Source organism: Myotis nattereri (genome assembly GCF_964212035.1).
Source record: "Myotis nattereri genome assembly, chromosome: 15".
In the NCBI taxonomy this organism is placed as follows: domain Eukaryota; kingdom Metazoa; phylum Chordata; class Mammalia; order Chiroptera; family Vespertilionidae; genus Myotis; species Myotis nattereri.
In genome coordinates, this window is record NC_138090.1 from 23,383,762 (window position 1) to 23,404,107 (window position 20,346).

The 20,346-nt window shown below is 41.3% G+C and overlaps 1 protein-coding gene across 7 annotated transcripts in view; it reads right to left on the minus strand.

The window, feature by feature from the left end:
* The window catches only part of CMC2 (C-X9-C motif containing 2), a 40,062-nt gene continuing 19,716 nt past the window's right edge, over window positions 1-20,346 (minus strand). For 3 of the 7 annotated variants that reach the window (XM_081108612.1, XM_081108611.1, XM_081108609.1), the window contains exons 2-5: window positions 12,873-12,985; window positions 8,293-8,364; window positions 5,584-5,678; window positions 1-387 (exon numbers count right to left, since the gene is read on the minus strand). In XM_081108612.1, the coding sequence (XP_080964738.1) occupies window positions 246-387; window positions 5,584-5,678; window positions 8,293-8,364; window positions 12,873-12,953 (390 nt within the window). In that variant the 5' untranslated portion in view covers window positions 12,954-12,985 and the 3' untranslated portion in view covers window positions 1-245. Of the gene's footprint in view, window positions 388-5,583; window positions 5,679-8,292; window positions 8,365-12,872; window positions 12,986-14,483; window positions 14,515-20,346 lie in introns of all 7 variants that reach the window. The other 4 variants (XM_081108615.1, XM_081108613.1, XM_081108610.1 and 1 more) reach the window with 3 other exon arrangements.

The window sequence follows — 20,346 nt, forward strand, 5'->3', positions numbered from 1 at the left end:
TATGCTAAAAATCAATTATTTTATTGAGGGTGATAAATTACTCAAGTGTTAAATGGCTGCAGGCAAAGGAAAGAAACATATTAAAAGTCAGGTGTGTTGGTAAAGGAATCAGAGTACTAAAGGCTCTGCCCAAAAAATATTCTGAATCCAGAGTTTCTGTATTTCTCCATGCCTCGATTTCTCATGGGTCACTTGCTATTCAAAAGATTCTGGAGACCAAATGAGATAGAATTCTTTTGGTTTTATCAACCAAGAGTCTTCAGATCTTCTCTCAGCCAAGGCATCCAGTGATAACATAATTTATGTTTCAGATTCCTCAGGAGGATTTGAAAGTCTCTTTCGCATCGCATTGCCAAGTTCCCTGCTCTTGGTCCTCTTTTCCATGTACTGGAAAATAAAAGGAAGGGGGAGAAAAGAGTAGATTATATTACCATTATATTAAATAAAATACTTGTAGAATAAAAATAATGTTTTTGCGGGCAAAACTCTTCATTTCCCTGAATCCTAGAGGCTATCTAGTACAAGTTCATTTAAATATAATACAGTATCCACATTCTAACAGATGTTTAAGTCTTTACTGAATTAATTTCCTCCCAAAATATGAATTCAGTAAATATTTAAGATGAATGAGTTTTGTCCCTGTTCTCCAGGAGCTCACAATCTAATTATCCAACCTGATTGAACACTTCTAGTTATAAGGAGGGCTCACTATCTACTTAATTATTGTTCGAATAACTGTTCCAAAGTTTTTTATGTTGAACCAGTAAGTGTTTCCCAGTAAATTATCCCACTGTCCTCTACTTCTTCTCACCTGTTATAGTCTTTCAAATATCTGATTACAGATAACCCATTCACAATCTCTTTTGCAGGCTGAATGTCACTGGTTTCTACAACTGTTCAAAGAACATGGCTTCTGACTTCTAGTATCTTCTCTATAAAGCACCTTTATGAAGTATTTTAATATCAATACTCCTTAAAAAAATATTACACCCAGAATTAAATACAGTGCTCTAGAAGTAGTCTGACAGATGTGGAGTACAATGGGCCTACTAGTTCTTATGACCTGGACACATTACATTTCTATAAATATTACCAAGAGTAACTGACTCACCCGGCTGGCGTGGCTCAGTGGCTGAGCGTCAACCTATGAACCAGGAAGTCACAGTTCAAATCCCGGTCAGGGCATATGCCCAGGTTGTGGGCTCAATCCCCAGTGGGGAGCAGGCAGGAGGCAGCCGATCAATGATTCTCTCTCATCATTGATGTTTCTATCTCTCTCTCCCTTTCCCTTCCTCCCTGAAATCAATAAACAAAATATATCTTTTTCTTTTTTTTAAAGAGTAACTGGTTCTTAGCAACCATATTATCCTATTGATTCATATAGAAACTTATAGTCAGCTGAACTTCCCAGGATTTTTTCAACATGATAAGCCATTGAATTAAATTCTCCCCAAATTCTATGTTTCTGTAATCAGGTGGCTCTAAATGCAGTTTTAACCTTAAATGTTTTCAACCTAGTATTCTGATCTGGCTAGTAGGTTATAAATAACAGGAAATACAGAGCGTGGCACTTTAAAAAGCATTTATTTAAAGCAGAGAAACTTGATTTTAAGTGCTCTTATAAGTACATATGTAGAGGCTTATAATAAATATATACTAATAATATAGACATATTTTAAAGGCGAATGAAGAATACCTAGCAGAAGGGGGAAAACTGAGTATATGTGAACTGTTGGACATCAAAATCTTTTAGGAGACAGAGATATGGAAAGAGGTCACAGAAACAAAAGATTAGTGATAGAGTTAACCAAGGACTTGACTGGATCCCCTCCCCTGACTCCGACTGTGGCGATTCCTGATGTTGAGTTACTTTATCTTCTGGTCCAGTAACCTCAAACATAAGGAGTTGGGTTAGATAATCTTTAAGAAGTTTTTCTAAGTCTAAAGTTTTGATTGAAGGGTTCTAACGTATGTCCTGGAATGATAGTTTTCAAACTTTTTTTTCTTCCCCATCAAAGGGCATCTTCAAATTATAGATGAAGCACCAGGTCCCTTTAACAAAAACCATTCCTTTTACCTGTCATATATTAAATTTCCTCTTAAGATTGTTAAGGGGAAAATGTATTTTATTGCTTTAAAAAATTTAAGGGTCCTGGCTGGCGTGGCTCAGTGGTTGGGTGTCGACCTATGAACCAGGAGGTCACACTTTGATTCCTGGTCAGGGAGCATGCCTGGGCTGCGGGCTCAATCCCCAGTGTGGGGCATGAGGGTGGGGGGAGGAGGACCGAGGGGGGGGCGGGGGGGGAAAGAAGGATAGAGTGGGAGGACGGGGGCAGCCGATCAGTGATTCTCTCTCTTCACTGGTGTTTCTGTCTCTCTCTCCCTCTCCCCTTCTCTCTGAAATAAAAAATATGTAGAGAGATATATAAAAAATATATATATAGATATATAAAAAAAAATTTTACAGGGGAAAAAAGTGTCCAGAACATGGATAGATATATGCTCTGAGAAAAATGTTTGATATTTTTAATCACATGTTGCCTCCAGCAATTAGGCTGGGAGGAGGGTCTTAAGAGTAAGAGTTCTGAAGATAATACTTTGTAGCGAACCAATAAAATAAGCATAGAGCAAATTAAAATATAGTCTATATTAAAATACATGTTAAGGGAGTCAAAATGGCCCCTGAGTAAAAGAAGAGAGAAAAGGATGAATATAATGTTATTCACAAAACTCTACTGAATAACACAGATAGAATGGAAGGTCAATTAACCAAAAACCAAACAAAACACAAGTAAGAGGATGCTACAGAAGTAAAATTAGTGATTATTTCAATAAATGAACAAAAGCAACACACAACAGCAAAGAGAGGCTCAACAAAACTGGGTGGATCCTTTTACTAGTTAAAAGCTTCAAGGAATGAAGTATTCAAATGACACATCAAGGAAATAGGAAGAAAGCACTAGAAGCAATAAATGGTAAACTAGAAAGCATTAAAAGCAGAGAGAAAACAAATGAGCATGGGTTCAGAGGATTGAAGGATGAAAGGAAAGAAAAATGTCTATAAATGAAGTAATAAAGCAACATAAAAACCACACAGAGGAGTTAAAAAATAAATCAAGGAGAAAATTTGAAATTTATATGAAAACAAACTTAGACAAGAGTATCTACACTGTAGACAACACTCTACCAAATAGTCCCTAACAGTTTAGGACTACCTCGGAAGAAAATTTCAGATGATCTAATCACCAATGGCAAAATCATTGATCTACAAGGAGATAAAAATATAAATGTAGGAAAAAAGTTATTCTATACAACTGAAAGCATGTGAGAAATAAACAGCTATACCAAATACAATAGTGTGGGTTTTATCCTATATAATAAAGTGGTGGTATGCAAATTGACCATCACACCCTCACAAGATGGCTGCCTACAACCAGGCTGGCAGGGGGGTTAGTGAGGGACGACCAAATGACTGAACAGCAGGCTGTGTGGGCAACCAGGCCAGCGGGGGGGGGGGGGGGGGGGGAGGCATGAGGAGTGACCAGGCCAGCGGGGGAGGGGGGGAGATGGGGCAACCAGGCTGGCAGAGCGGGGCAATTGGGGGTGACAAGGCTGGCGGGGAGGGGGGTGCAGTTGGGGGCGACCAGGCCAGCAAGGGGGACAGTTGGGGCAATTAGGCCAGCAGGGGGTGGGGCAGTTGGGGGCAACTAGGCAGGCGGGGGGACAGTAAGGGATGACTAGGCTGGCGGGGGGGGGCAGTTAGGGGCAACCAGGCCGGTAGGGAGGAGGCAGTTGGGGGCGACCTGACCAGCAGTGAGGGGCAGTTAGGGGCGACCAGGCCAGCAGAGGGCAGTTAGGGGTGATCAGGCCGGCACACAGAGGCAGTGAGAGGCTATCAGGCCAGCAGGGGGTGGGCAGTTAGGGACGACAAGGAAGGCAGGCAAGTTAGTAATTAGGAGCCAGCGGTCCAGGATTGTGAGAAGGATGTCCAACTGCCAATTTAGGCCCGATCCCAGGGATCGGGCCTAAATCGGCAGTCAGACATCCCCAAAAGGATCCCAGATTGGAGAGGGTACAGGCTGGGCTGAGGGGACCCCCCCCCCCCGGCATGAATTTCATGCACTGGGCCTCTACTTTTCCCATAATCTTATTAAAAAGGACCAGAGCCCTAAGTTTAGTTTCCATCTAAATGAGCCTTTGCATATAAAGAAAAACTCTTTACAAAAATCAGTTTATAACACTTTCTATGTACATGTTTGTTCACAAAGAAAATTATCACCCTTAACTCAGAACTCTGGAAAGTTCTTCAAACAGTAAAGACACTTTGGAAAGGGATTCCAGGAAGAAGAAAAAAGAAACAAAACAAAAAGCCCAAAGTAAAAAATATAAAAATAAAGATAGATGCTGGACAGCTTCAAATATTATATCTAAGTAGAGGCCCGGTGCACAAAATTTGTGCACTCGGCGGCGGCGGGGGGGGGGGTCCCTTAGCCCGACCTGCACCCTCTCACAATCCAGGAGCCCTTGGGAGATGTCTGACTGATGGCTTAGGCCCACTCTCTGTGGGGAGCAGGCCTAAGCTGGCAGTCGGACATCCTAAGTGCTGCCACGGAGGCAGAAGAGGCTCCCGCCACCGCCACTGCACTTGGCAGCCATGAAGCTAGCTTCTGGCTGAGCAGCACTCCCCTGTGGGAGTGCACTGACCACCAGAGGATAGCTCCTGTGTTGAGTGTCTGTCTCCTGGTGGTCAGTGCACGTTATAGTGACCGGCCGTTCTGCCATTCGGTCACTTTGCAGATTAGTCTCTTATTATATAGTAGAACTAGAGGCCCAGTGCACGAAATTTGTGCACAGGTAGGGTCCTTAGGCCTGGCTAGCAATCAGGGCCAATTGGGCCCTTCTGCTGCTGGCCAGGGCCTTCCTTCCCCCGGCTGCCGACCGGGGCCTTCCTTCATTCCACGCTGCCCCCTCATGGTCAGTGCACGTCAGAGCGAGCAGTCAAACTCCCGAGGGGACAATTTGCATATTAGCCTTTTATTACACAGGATATCTTTCAATATAAGGCTAATGGGGGGGAAAGTTCAAAGATACAGAAAACTGAAAGTCAGATTATTAGTAGTTATAGGTTTTTAAAGTTTCTACACATAAAATATCTGACGTACAAAACAGAAATAACATTAAATTTATTTTCAAAGATTTAAAATGCACTTTGCTTGGTTAGCAATACCAGTAAAAATACAATGAATTAGGTATTTTGACTATGTGCCCAAGTTCAAGTCTTAGCCTAAAATTGGGTTCAGAAAATTAGTCTTTCCAAATAAGTCAAACTAGATCCCTGTGGTTTATATATACCATACAGTAGGTCCTCGGGTTAGGTCGGAGATCCATTCCTACAGCGCAACGTAATGCAATTTTCGCCGTTAAGTCGGAACCCACCTACATAAGCACCTACATCACTCACATAGAGCACATACACAGCAGTAATGAAGTGAAACAGTAAAAAAAATTTTAAAGAAAGATAATTCCCGACCTTTACTTGTGGTAAATAAATAATAAAAGAACATAAAGCACATATGTACATACGTCGAAATGACGAAACTTTTTTTGATAAATAAATGGGAGATGGCGACGTAACCATGAAAAGATGTACATCGAGTCCAATGTAACCCGAGGACTGTCTGTAATTATAAAGAAATTCAAAATTTGAAAGCTGTCAAGAGCCTAAGTCCAGCCTCACCATCCTATCTAATAAAAGAGAAACATGGTAATTAGCTGTACCTCCGCTACCCTTCCCATTGGCTAATCAGGGCGATATGCAAATTAACTGCCAGCCAAGATGGCGGCCAGCAGCCAGGCAGCTTGAAACTAACATGAGGCTTGCTTGCTTCAGTGACAAAGGACTCCAACGTTCCCCGCCTGCCGCTGCCGGCCTCTGAGCTTGCAGTTTGAAACATTGTTACAAATATAGAGGCTAAACAAAACCCCAGAAACCTGCTTTCAGCCAGCCGGGATCTCAGAGCTAGAGCTGAAACAGTGTTTCGATTATAGAACCCAAACAAACCAGATGCCTGCTTTCAGCAGTGGAGGCCTAAGAGCTGGAGCCAAGCCTCAGAGCTAAAGCTGGCCCAGAATAAAAAAAAGAAAAGAAAAAAGGAGCGGTTGGGAGCTTCAGTCACCCCCAGCCTGAAAACAGCCATCAGCCCCTCACCCAGACTGGCCAGACACCCCAGTGGGGACCCCCACCCTGAAGGGTGTGTGACCAGCTGCAAACAGCCATCATCCCCTCATCCAGGCTGGCCAGGCACCCCCGTGGGGACCCCCACCCTGATTCGGGACACCCTTCAGGGCAAACCAGCTGGCCCCACCCATGCACCAGGCCTCTATCCTATATAGTAAAAGGGTAATATGCCTCCCAGCACCGGGATCAGCGGAGCAGCGAGGCCTCCCGGCACCGGGATCAGCGTGACAGGGGGCAGCGCCCAAACCCCCTGATCGCCCTGCGGCTCTGTGTGTGACAGAGGGCGGGGCCACAACCTCCCTATCCGCCCTGCTCTGTTCGTGACAGGAGAAGGCACCCCAACCCCCTGATCAGCCCTGCTCTGTGCCTGATAGGGGGGAGCTCCCCAACCCCCTGATCGCCCAGCAGCTCTGTGTGTGACAGGGTGCGGCGCCCCAACCCCCTGATCCGCCCCGCTCTGTGTGTGACAGGGTGTGGCACCCCAACCCACCTCCCCTCCACGGGCCCTGCTCTGTGTGTGACAGGGTAGAGCCATAACCTCCCCATCGGCCCTGCCCTGAGTGTGACAGTGGCAGTGCCCCAACCCCCTGATCGGCCCTGCTCTGTGGGTGATAGAGGGTGGTGCCCCAACCGCCCCCCACAGGCCCTGCTCTGTGTGTGACCGGGTAGAGCCATAACCTCCCCATCGGCCCTGCCCTGAGTGTGACAGGGTGCGGCGTCCCAACCCCCTGATCGGCCCTTCTCTGTGAGTGACAGGGGGGAGCTCCTCAAGCCCCTGATCGGCCCTGTTCCTTGCGTGACGGGGGGAGCTCCTCAACCCCCTGATGGGCCCTGCTCTGTGCATGACAAGGGGGAGCTCCCCAACCCCCTGATCGACCCTGCTCTGTACGTGACAGGGTACGGAGCCCCAATCCCCCTGATGGGCCCTGCTCTGTGCATGACAGGGGGTGGCACCCCAACTCCCCAATCAGCCCTGCTCTGTGAGTGACAGGGGGGAGCTCCTCAAGCCCCCGACCAGGGGCTGCACCTAGGGATTGGGCCTGCCCTCTGCCACCCGGAAGCAGGCCTAAGCCAGCAGGTCGTTATCTCCCGAGGGGTCCCAAACTGTGAGAGGGCACAGGCCGGGCTGAGGGACCCCCTCCCCCCGAGTGCACAAATTTTTGTGCACCGGGCCTCTAGCCCTTTATAATAAAGATGTAATATGCAAATGGTCATTACATAACAACCGGATGACGGATCAGCAGGAGAGTGGGGCAGCGAGCTACAAGCAAGTGGCAGAGAGCTACAGGAGGGGGTAGGGCAGCAAGCTATGGGGTGGGGGCAGGGAAGAGGGGGGTGGGGAGAAATACAGGAGGGCAGCAGTGAGCTACTGGCTACAAGCAGGCAGCAGAGAACTACAGGAGGTGCAGGGTAGCAAGCTATGAGGGGGGGGCAAGGGGAGCTACAGGAGGGTGGCAGTGAGCTACTGGCGCACGGATTCGTGCACAGGGCTACTGGTGTTGTATAAGGACACTGAGGTCCAGAGAGTTTTAGTTACCTGTAGCCAATAACTGACTGACAAGTCTTTTTTGTTTGAAAGAGAATCAATTTCCTAAACTTTTAAAAAATTAAACAAAGACAATTATAGATCAAATTCCAATGAAGAGAATCCTCTTTTACCATTGCATCTATTTTTTTTTCAATTACAGTTTATATTCAATATTATTTTTTTATTAGTTTCAGGTATATAGCATAGTGGTTAGACAATCATATAGCATACAAAGTCAATTTCCCAAACGTTAAAATTCATCCAGAGGAATTACAAGGATTATAAAAAGGAAGTTGTTTCATGTATATGAATGCCGAACAACAGCAGTATTCTAAAATTGTCCCCAGAAGAGGCTTTCATTTCTCCCCTAGGTTATAGACATACATATAAAATCTATTTTATTCTGTTATACTAAAATTGGGGGGAGGGGAGGGGAAGGAGTTAATAACAGCAGTAATATATCATACTGTTTTAAAATGTTCTGTTCTATTGTTGAACGATTTCCACCCTTTAACAGTTTTCTTACCTCCTTCTTCAAGCATTTCCTCATCTCCCGATCAAGATCATTGCAATGACCAAAAAATTTCAGAATGCTGTGCTAAAAGGAAGAAAAGGGATAAAATATTTCATCCCATAATATGCTATGGTCTCTGGCGCATAGAATTTAAATGCTTATTCTTAGATCATGGGTTTAATGTGTCACCTTGTTAATAAGCAAATAATTAAATCCCAAGTATAAAATATACAAATAAACAGGTTTATCCTGGCCTTCCTAAAAAAGAGGGATAAATACTCTATAGTTAAAAATAAAAAAAACTTTTCCTTGATAAACAGGAAGTCTATTTGCTTGCCAAAACCTCACAGTGACAGTATGTAAACAATTTTATTTCCTAATACCTCCTTTTTTAAAATCATGTTAAAATAAAAGCATAATCCATTCTCCATTACAGGGAGCAATGTCAAAGAGCAGTGTGGCCATATTAACACAATGAATTTCCTTCACTAGCTAACACACTGTCTTGTAGAAGAGCTACTAAATAAATGCTTGGTGCCAAAGTCATTTTCTCATTTGACTCCATTCAAAATGTCATCAAAATAAATCCGAAACACATAACAGTTATTAGATCGCCTATATGGGCCACATAAATAAGCCACTAATTCACAATACATATAAGGAAATCTATGTCTATGTCTGAAGTTCAGTCGGCTTGGTTTGAAAAGCAAAAATAAATATCTCCTAGTGGATTCAAGTCCTATAACTATTATCATGGCAAAAATTGTGTTCCAAAGTAGATTAAGATGAAGACTGAAGTCAAGAAGCTAAATTTTAGTAGGGCCATATCTAGTGTGTTTGCATGTCCACAATTTTTAAGGGTAGATTGGAGAGCATGGTGATTTCCTATAATAATGCCATAAATGCTGAACTTATAGTTGTAATAATAAGCACTTCTTTTCCTTTTCTTTCTAATTAAGACTTTCATGAAAACCAGACAACTCATAATTAGTAAGCTATGCCTCATGCTATTACTTTTTTTCCTAATTCACTACCACTTTAAATGTGCTTTTCTGGTCCACATTGGAAAATAGTCACAGTTTTTCTGGCAAGCATTTAAGATAGGCTAAGAGCTCCTACTGGCTACCTAATGACCTCTTCAGAATAAGTATTTCCTGTGTATTTTCCCTAAATACTTAAATACAAATAAGCAGGGACAATGCAGCTTACACCCCTCTGGTCAAGTAGAAATAACAGAAAGGATTAGACTTTTAGAATGCAAGGCAGTATTTCATAGTTCAGCTTACATTTATTCCATCCCATATACATACATCTTATTTTTAAAAATCCAAGAAAAAAACTAATTTATATTTTTGTTTTTACCTCAATATTGAGCCCAAATAAGAATTATACTCTTGTGACATTATGTGAAAAACCCAAAATGCCTAGGGGAATTGGTAAAAGACATGTCCATGTATTACAATTCTCTTTTACACACATAGCATATGCCACTAGTGCAGGGGTGGGCAAACTTTTTGACTCGAGGGCCACAATGGGTTCTTAAACTGGACCGGAGGGCCGGAACAAAAGCATGGATGGAGTGTTTGTGTAAACTAATATAAATTCAAAGTAAACATCATTACATAAAAGGGTACGGTCTTTCTTTTTTTAGTTTTATTTATTTCAAATGGGCCGGATCCGGCCCGTGGGCCGTAGTTTTGCCCACGGCTGCACTAGTGTCTGATGTCTATTTCTAGAGAACTAAACTGGCTAAGCAACTGATTGAATAAGCAAATCAATCAATCAATCAATCAATGTCTGGAAGACAATGTCCCAGGCACTAAAAGGATACACAGTAAGGAGGTGAACCTGGGCCCTACTCTCATTGCACATAGTCAAAGGGAGGAGACAAAAAATGAAGTGATTGCTATAAAGCAGTTTACAAAGTATATTCCAGGAATATCCAGGAGTTCCCAAGACCTTTCTAGGAGATGCATAGGTAAAAAACTATTTTCCTAATAATCAAAGATCTTATTTGATTTGTTCACTTTCTCTAATAAGGGTACAGTGCAATTTTCCAGAGACTACATGAAGTGCAACATCACAGATTGAATGTAGAAGCAGGTATGAGAATCCAGCTGTATTCTATTCAGTCAGAAATTAAAAAGAATTGTAAAAATGCAAAAGCAATGTCACTCTTTTTTTGGAAACTAAGAGCTTTTTATGAAACTTAATTATGTTAACATGAGTTTATTATCACTTTTAAATTATTTTTAGTTTCTAAATTAATTTGATATAGTCCATATAAACAAAGTTTTTTGTGGTCCTCGATGATTTTTAAGTATAAAGGAGTCCTGAGACCAAAGAGTGTGAGAACAACTGCCATAAAGTAGGAACTGGGTTATGTATGGTGTTATTGGAGTGCAGGTTAATTATCCCAAGAGAATCTAGGCCAGGAAAGAAGAAAAGGAAGAGGAAATGATAAATTAATCTGAATAAAACCTAGGAGATGACAAGTGGTATAGCAAATGGGAAGTGAAGATTATAAGAAAGGTTCTAAGTCAAGCAAAGGAAAAAGCAAGTGCAAAAGCTTACAAGAAAGAAACATGCTCCAGTATAACTGCAGAAAGAACAACAGGAATGAGGGGAAGAACAGAGGTATAGGGCAGTGGTGTAGCCCACAAGGTAAGTAGGGGCCAGTTTCATGAAAATCTTGCAACACAAAGAAAGAAAGAAGATTTTAGTCTACAGACAAAGGGAGCCTTAAAAGTGGAATAATGATTAAACTTGTATTTGAGAGATCACTCTAGATCAGTGATGGCGAACCTTTTGAGCTCGGCATGCCAGCATTTTGAAAAACCCTAACTTAACTCTGGTGCCGTGTCACATATAGAAATTTTTTGACCTTTGCAACCATAGTAAAACAAAGACTTATATTTTTGATATTTATTTTATATATTTAAATGCCACTTAACAAAGAAAAATCAACCAAAAAAATGAGTTCACGTGTCACCTCTGACACGCGTGTCATAGGTTGGCCATCACTGCTCTAGATGCATTGTGGAAAGTAAATTAAGACAGAGAAGAGTACAAAATAGTCAGGGGACCACTTGACCTCAGTAAGACAACTTTAGAATTAACTGGTGTTAAGAATAGACATATATTATCTCAGTGGAACAGACCAGAGAGCCCAGAAATAGACCCACTCACAAGTGGTCGGTTGATTTTTTACAAAGGCACAAGGTAATTTAGTGGGGAAAGAATAAATAATATATAAGTTATGTTGGAATAATTGGGTATTGATAGGGAAAGAAACTGACTCATACTTCACACCATACACAAAAATTAAAACATGATATGAATCACAAACCTAAATGTAAAACTTCTAAAAGAAAAAATAGAAAATCTTTGTGACCAGGAAATATACAAGATCCGTAGAACATAAAAAACACAACAAAAGAAAAAACTGGTAAATTAGACTTCATCAAATTTACTAATTTCTCTCCAAAACACACTCTTAAGAAAATGAAAAAGGATGCCACAGATTGGGAGAAAATATTCAGAATACACTTATCAGACAAAAGACTTGTATACCCAATGATAAAAGTAACTCTGGCAACTCAGTAATAAGACAAAGAACTCAATTTTTTAAAATACTGGTAAAAGACTTTATATAAATGGCTTATAAGCACATGAAAAGATACTCAAAATCATCAGCCATTAGGGAAATAATAATTTAAAACCAAATGAGATACTACAACATACCCATTCAACAGCTAAAGTTAAGAAGACATACAATACCAATTCTTCATTTAAATGTATGCTGAAAATAGTTTGCCTACTATCATCAACAACATTATTTGAACCAGTAAAAATACCTGACTTCACAGGTCATGGGTTTTACTTACTTTCTTACTTTCAGTCTTAAAATTTTGCTCATTTAAATCACACTTACTACTATTATAATTTGGTATATCTATAGTTTAAGAATATCATGAGGAAAATAATGCATCATGCAAAGTTAAAGACGCTTATCACTGTCTCATGCATGATGTAAATGGAAAAAGCTACATATTCAACATCTGTAAAAAATATCAGCTCAACTTAATGCATTCCAAAAATGGGCTTTTTTCTATTTTGGTTTTAACCATGGAATTTTACTTCCATTCTACTAACAAGTAAATCTGTCAAATTAAGCCAATCATAATTTAAATTTATTAATATCTAATTATTAAAATGTTTCAATTTCCTTTAAATACAGAATGACATACATCAAGGAACAGAAAATCTTAGATTAATTCCATTATAATCAGAAGAATCAGAGCTGAACATATTGTTCTAGTGCCCTGTAATTAGGAAAAGTACTTTATTGTAAGAATATGGATTCTAACTAATGCATATCATTTCAAAAGATCCCTAACAAACTTTCATCCTTGATTTTTACTAATCATAAAAGGAAGTGATTTATAAAAAAATCACAGCATCAGTTGCTAGTCTTTACTAAGCTAAGACATTATTATTCCCTTCCATTAGTGGACATAACATTTAAATTACATCAGTGTGTTGTACCTAAGCTTCATTTTTACTTTATAATATTTTTTCTGAACTCTTACATTTTTGTGACATTCCTTAAGTAAGTTAATCAAGACGTTGCATTCTTCAGTGTGCAAGTGTGGAGATAAGTCAGGATGCATCTTTAGGAGGTGATGGAGCACAGCAGAGCAACCTGTGGATACAAGAGTGTCTTGAATGTCTGTGACTTTATTTGTTAATGTGACCTAAAACTATTTTCATATTTTTAGTAAGAACCTTTATCAGAAAAGAATGTTGACCTTAGGTAAATTATCAAACTTGAGCCTCAAGTTCCTTATCCAAAGATTTAACAGATTCAGTAATTTATCAGGAGTGTTTAGAGAACATGCAGGTTCAGAAAAAAAGCAGGACTCCTCAATAGACCCTATCCTGGAAATAAGCATTCAAGCAGAAATAGCTTGCCTATGCTAATAAGACCCACATTCCTGAAACTGATTACAACTCATTTTGTTTAGATGAAATTCTCCTAATTAAGAGAACTGGCTTATTAATCCTTTAAAAATGTGTATTCCTCTGAGAGTGTTAAAGGGAAAATTAGTCATCTCACATTAGTGTGAATTAATATAGACTGCTTTCTTCCTAACATCTGGCTAGGAAAATCTAACTAACCAATGAAAAGAAACAACAAACAGATGGGAAATAAATTTTTTAAATTTAGCAGATATACTCATAAAATGCTATTATTACCATGAAAACAAGAAGCTGAAATCCCTAAAATTGGTTTAACTGGTTCATTCACAAAGAAAATTAGCAGCCACGGTCAAAGGAAAAACATTATATTGAGGTGTACTACAGTTATATATCACTATACACCTATTGTCTTTTTTAAAACAATGCTTTTTAACTCAGAAAAGATAACTGAAAGGAAGAACCAATTAATTGCTTTAATCTTTTAAAAGTTCTAAGAAAGAAAACATTAGAGAAAATTATGACCTTAGATTGGGCAAAGAGTTCTTACATACATAAAAAGCACAACCCATGAAAGAAAAAAATTGGTAAAAACTCATCAAAATTAAAAACTTTCTCAATTTGAAATCACCGTTAAGAAAATTAAAAGACATGCCACAATTTAGATTCATCAATTGTAATAAACATATAAACTCTGGTGGGGATGTTGATAGTGAGGGAAGTTGTTAGTGTGTGGAGGCAAAAAGTATATGGGACCTCTCTACTTTTGCTCAATTTGGCTGCCAACCTAAAACTGCTCTAATAAAATAAAATCTACCACAAGCCACAGACTAAGAAAAAATATTTGCTAGTCATATATGATAAAGAACTTATATCTAGAATAAAATAAAGAATGCTTACAAACAAGCCAATGTTACAAATGGGCCCAATAAATGGACAAAAGATTTGAATAGATATTTCACCAAAGATGGTATAGGACTAGTTAATTAAGCTCATGAAAAGATGCTGAGCACCATTAGTCATTAGGGAAAGGCAAATTAAAACCACAATGAGATAGAACTACATATCCACCAGAATATCTACAATCAAAAAGTCAGACAATGCCAAGCATTGGTTAGAATGTGGAAAAAATGGACCTCATGCATTGGTCTGGAGAATGTAAAGCAGAACAGACAATTTGGAAGATAATTGGCAGTGTCTTAAGAAGTTAAATGCAAACTTACCATAAGATTTGGAAATTACATTCCTAAGAATCTATTCAAAAGAAATGAAAACACAATGTATAGAGTGGGGCAAAAGTAGGTTTACAGTTGTGAGTACATGAAACAGTTTATTCTTATATTATTTACTAGAGGTCCGGTGCACAAAAATTTGTGCACTCGGGGGGAAGGGGGGGTCCCTCAGCCCGGCCTGTGCCCTCTCACAGTCTGGGACCCCTCGGGAGATAACGACCTGCTGGCTTAGGCCTGCTCCCGGGTGGCAGAGGACAGGCCCAATACCTAGGTGCAGCCCCTGGTCGGGCTCAGGGCAGGGCTGATTGGGGAGTTGGGGCGCCGCCCCTGTCATGCACAGAGCAGGACAGATCGGGTGGTTGCAATGCCACCCTCAGTTACGCTCAGGGTAGGGCTGATTGGGGGGTTGGGGCACTGTCCCCTGTCACACTCAAGGCAGGGTCAATGGGGAGGTTGCAGAGCCACCCCCTGTCATGCACAGAGCAGGGCCCATCAGGGGGTTGGGGCACCGCCCTCTATCACCCACAGAGCAGGGCCCATCAGGGGGTTGGGGCGCCGCCACTCTCAAACTCAGGGCAGGGCCGATGGGGAGGTTATGGCTCTACCCCATCACACACAGAGCAGGGCCCGTGTACGGGGGGGGGGGGGGGGGGGGCGGGTTGGGGCGCCGCACCCTGTCACACACAGAGCCGCAGGGCGATCAGGGGGTTGGGGAGCTCCCCCCTATCAGGCACAGAGCAGGGCTGATCAGGGGGTTGGGGCACCTTCCCCTGTCACACACAGAGCAGGGCGGATAGGGAGGTTGTGGCCCCGCCCCCTGTCACACACAGAGCCGCAGGGCGATCAGGGTGTTTGGGCGCTGCCCCGTCACGGTCACGCTGATCCCTGTGCCGGGAGGCCTCGCGGCTCTGCTGATCCCGGTGCTGGGAGGCATATTACCCTTTTACTATATAGGGTAGAGGCCTGGTACACGGGTGGGTGCCGGCTGGTTTGCCCTGAAGGGTGTCCTGGATCAGGGTGGGGGTCCCCACTAGGGTGCCTGGCCAGCCTGGGTGAGGGGATGATGGCTGTTTGCAGCTGGTCACACACCCTTCAGGGTGGGGGTCCCCACTGGGGTGTCTGGCCAGTCTGGGTGAGGGGCTGAGGGCTGTTTTCAGGCTGGGGGTGACTGAAGCTCCCAACCGCTCCTTTTTTTCTTTTTTTCTTTTTTATTCTGGGCCAGCCTTAGCTTTGAGGCTTGGCTCCAGCTCTTAGGCCTCCGCTGCTGAAAGTAGGTTTCTGGCCTTTGCTTACAATGTTGCGATCCTGCTGGCTGAAGCCCGGGACTAAAGCAGGTTTCTGGGGTTTTGTTTAGCTTCTATATTTGTTACATAGTTGCTTAGAGTTGCAGCTCAGAGGCCTGAAGCAGCAGGCGGGGAACATTGGAGTCCTCCGTCACTGAAGCAAGCAAGCCTCATGTTAGTTTCAAGCTGCCTAGCTGCTGGCCGCCATGTTGGCTGGCAGTTAATTTGCATATTGCCCTGATTAGCCAATGGGAAGGGTAGCGGTCGTATGCCAATTACCATGTTTCTCTTTTATTAGATAGGATTAGTGTACAACTGTAAACCTACTTTTGCCCCACCCTGTATATCCACACAAAAGATATGTATGTAAATGTTCACAACATCCTCTATAATAAAAGGGTAATATGCAAATTGACCCTAACAGCAGAACAACTGGGAATGACTGGCCACTATGACACACACACTGACCACCAGGGGGCAGACGCTCAATGCAGGAGCTGCCCCCTGGTGGTCAGTGAGCTCCCACAGGAGGAGCTCTGCTCAGCCACAAGCCAGGCTGACAGCTGCCAGTACAGCAGTGGTGGTGGGAGCCTCTCCTGCCTCCTCAGCAGCGCTAAGGATGTCCGACTGCAGCTTAGGCCTGCTCCCCGCTGGCAAATGGACATCCCCCGAGGGCTCCTGGTCTGCCAGAGGGATGTCAGACTGCCAGCTTAGGCCCAATTCCCTGGGGAGCAGGCCTAAGCCAGCAGGTGGTCATCCCCTGAGGGGTCCCAGACTGTGAGACAGCACAGGCTGGGCTGAGGGACCTCCACCGCCCCAAGTGCACAAATTTTTGTGCACCATGCCTCTAGTTATTTATAATAGCTAAGACTGGAAACAACCCAAATGTTCAATAACCAAGTAATTGGATAAACAAATGTAGTATATTTACACAATGGAATACTATTTGTCAATTAACACATTGTTTGCGGGTAGTTTTTATCGCGCGCTAACAGGTGGTGTGGGCCATTTTTGCTAATTTTTTGCGCAAATGGCAACGTTCAGTAAAATTACGATAACTTTAGTTTACGTATTTATACGTTACCCACATTCTACCGCTAGTCTATAAAAAACGTACTAATACGTGTCCCGCGCTCTACTACACTGGTAGAACGTATAAATACATAAAACGTATAAATATGTTTCCCGCATACAATGTGTTAAAATAAATTAACTAACACATGTGCCAATGTGGATGAACCTCAAAAGCACAAAGCTAAATGAAAAAAAAGCCAGATTCAAAACACTACGCTGTTATGTATAGTATCCGTTATCTGATTTCTGCTTCACTTTTTCTTCTGAAAGAAGCTGTACATAGTTTAGTCACCTAGCAAATATCTCTGTTTTATTTTATAAATATATTTAACAAAGTATTTTTGCATATATCTATCAATCAGCCCTCAAATGTGTGCTTTTACAGTTCAGGAACAAACTTATGATTTACTAAAATGACTTTTTTAACTGACATAGTAAACACTTGAGAAGACACATGGTTGCAGAGATAAAAACATGCATGCATGTTGTATATAAGCACAAATGAATATCATGAAAATATCTATAATAATAAAAGTGTAATATGCTAATTTAGACTGGACGTCCTTCCGGACAACCTTCCGGATAAAGCCAGGCTGTAAGGGAAGCCTGGGTCCTGGATGCCGGAGGGAAGCCAGTGCCAACAGCTGGGGGAAGGAAGGCCTGCTCTTGCACGAGTTTTGTGCATCGGGCCTCTAGTTTAACCATAAAACAATACCATTATTCTTAGAACACACTTAAATAAGTGCTGATACCTTTCACTAGTTATCTTTAAAAGCCTATTCTACTCCTGGCTGTTGTGGCTCTGTTGGTTAGAGCACTGTCCCGTACACCAAAAAGTCTGGTTCGATTCCATCAGGGCACATACGTGGGTTTCAGGAGGTGGCCAATCAATGTTTCTTTATCCCATCTCTCCCAACTCTCCCATCCCTTCCTCTCCCTCCCTCTCTCTCTCAAAAAATCTTTCTAAAGCCTATTCTAATAACACTAGTATAACTCAAAGTAATTTTATAAAGTAAAGCTAAACATATATGCCAATGCTTATTTTTAAAGTTTCTTCAAAGCCATAAGCACATAGCTACATTATTTTTTTTTAAATATATTTTATTGATTTTTTACAGAGAGGAAGGGAGAGAGATAGAGAGTTAGAAACATCGATGAGAGAGAAACATCGATCAGCTGCCTCCTGCACATCTCCCACTGGGGATGTGCCTGCAACCCAGGTAGATGCCCTTGACCGGAATCGAACCTGGGACCCTTCAGTCCGCAAGCCGACGCTCTATCCACTGAGCCAAACCGGTTTCGGCAGCTACATTATTAATGTACAAAATAATTTGTTAAAACACTATGTGCTAAGCACAAGTTTAATAATCCTCCCAATAACTACAGGAAGTACCTTTTAAAATTCAGTTGAATCATAAGAAATTGCCTTTTTGTAGGTCAAAATATACATTCCCCACATTTCCATGGCAAAACTAAGCCTCCGTTACAAAGTAAGTAGCAGTTCATCTCTTATCACAGCATATTTTTTCCCACATTCAAAACAGAAAAGACATACCTTCCCAGTAGTTTGTGAATGAAATAAATTCCGTTAGAAAAACTACTCTTTCCCAAAGAGCCTTTGGTTGGCTACGAGTTCAACGGGTACTAATTCTAGGCCTAGTTTCCAAAGAAGTCAATATACTTGTAATATTATCCTGTATTATTAGAAACAGAGGGTCTGTCTACAACAAGAAAAAGAGCAGTACTATACCATCCTGATTTGCTATGTCCAGAATATTTACTATTTAAATATTCCTGGGGAGAGTGCTCAGGATGGTGATGGTTCTGACACTAGATTTAAACAGAAAACCATGAATGAAATTGACAATATTTACCAATGTAGGGGAATCCCCAATAGAGGAGACAGATAAAAGATACAACTTGGTTAAGTTGGACAAACAATGGATTTGATGGGAGAAAATGGTTTGAAAGCAAAAATTGTGGACTCAGTTATTCACAAGTTATATCACTTTATTTACTTGATATAAGACCTAAGTCTCTTCTTTCTTAAAAGGGAATTAACTCTTAACCTATACCTCCATGTTATCATGAGGTTTAAAATAACATATACGTGACTCTCTGAAACAGGGAACAGTGTGTGTGACATATGTAAAGTATTATTTGTATATCTGAAATGCTTTGTCACAAAATAGAAAAGGTTGAATTGAATTTACTCTGAGGTGTTTCCAAGAACAAGACTATAAACCAAAAGGTGGAAATTACAGAGGCAGTCATCTTCATGGAGCTGTCCAACAATGAAATGCCATGTTGTATAAAGTTCTTGGTTATTGTCCAAACGTGCCCAAAAGAGACTGGCTACATCAATTAAGGATGCCACAGAGTATATTCTGACATTACATTCTTAAGTTTCTTCTCAAATCTAAGCTCACAATTAAATGACTTTAAGCCAGCTCCAAAAACAAAATTCACACTCAAATGATAAACACCTGTTACTACTAGGAATACAAAAAACAATTTCAAAAGGGTAGTGCCAAGGTACTTATGAACACCACTGAAACAAAGGGGAACGGAATATTCATTTGTGATAAGCCTTCAAGCATGGATGTTTGCAGTGAGAAAGAGGGGGATAAAGCTCATCATTATTCATTTAAAGAACAAACCTTCAGTCCCACTCGCATTTAGAAAACATCAGAAGGGTTAACTTGTCACAATTACAAAACTCCCCTCCCCATGCTAACCCCACCCACTTCCTCAACTTTGCAAACATTGATACCAAAATAGCTGAAATTTTTAAAATTGTTCAGCTGTGACAATTTGATATTTTGATAAATGGCTAGTAGGCCCATAAAAAGCAATTTTAGCTTTTATTTTGGGGTAACCTGGGTGAGCAAAAGCAGTAGGGTACTCTGACAATATAAAAATTCGTCATATTATATGTACTCCTTTACCTTATTTTACCAAGACTTTTGAGGTGAAAGATTCCTAATGAGCATTCTATGATAGAAGATTTCAACCACCAGGTGGCACCATTTCAGGAAATAACTTAACCAAGAGTAAGCAATTCATAACTAATAAAGAAAAGGGAGTAAGCCTTCCAATTACACCATTTAGCAGACCTATAATTACAAGGAGTTTGAAAACCCATTATTATTTTAATGCCACTTTGTTTTCTTTGGATCTTGCTATTGTGTGGCTGCACCAAAAATAAATTTACACGACAGTTGCAATTTCTAATGTCACTTTAAAAACAAGCAGAAAGCAGGACCACAAAAACCTCTGAAAAAATCTGTTCTCCAGACAAACCTGTAAACCAGTATTTAAAGCTTTCTAAAATACATTCTTAAAGCCCACATTTCAGAAAGCACTGGAATTAGTTAAATTAGCGCTTCTCCAACTATCATTTTAAATAATGCACCATATTTAGCAGAGGCAGCAAACATAGCAGATAACAGTAGGCCACCTACCCTACCTGCTTGTACTTATCACAGCTGCCAAGT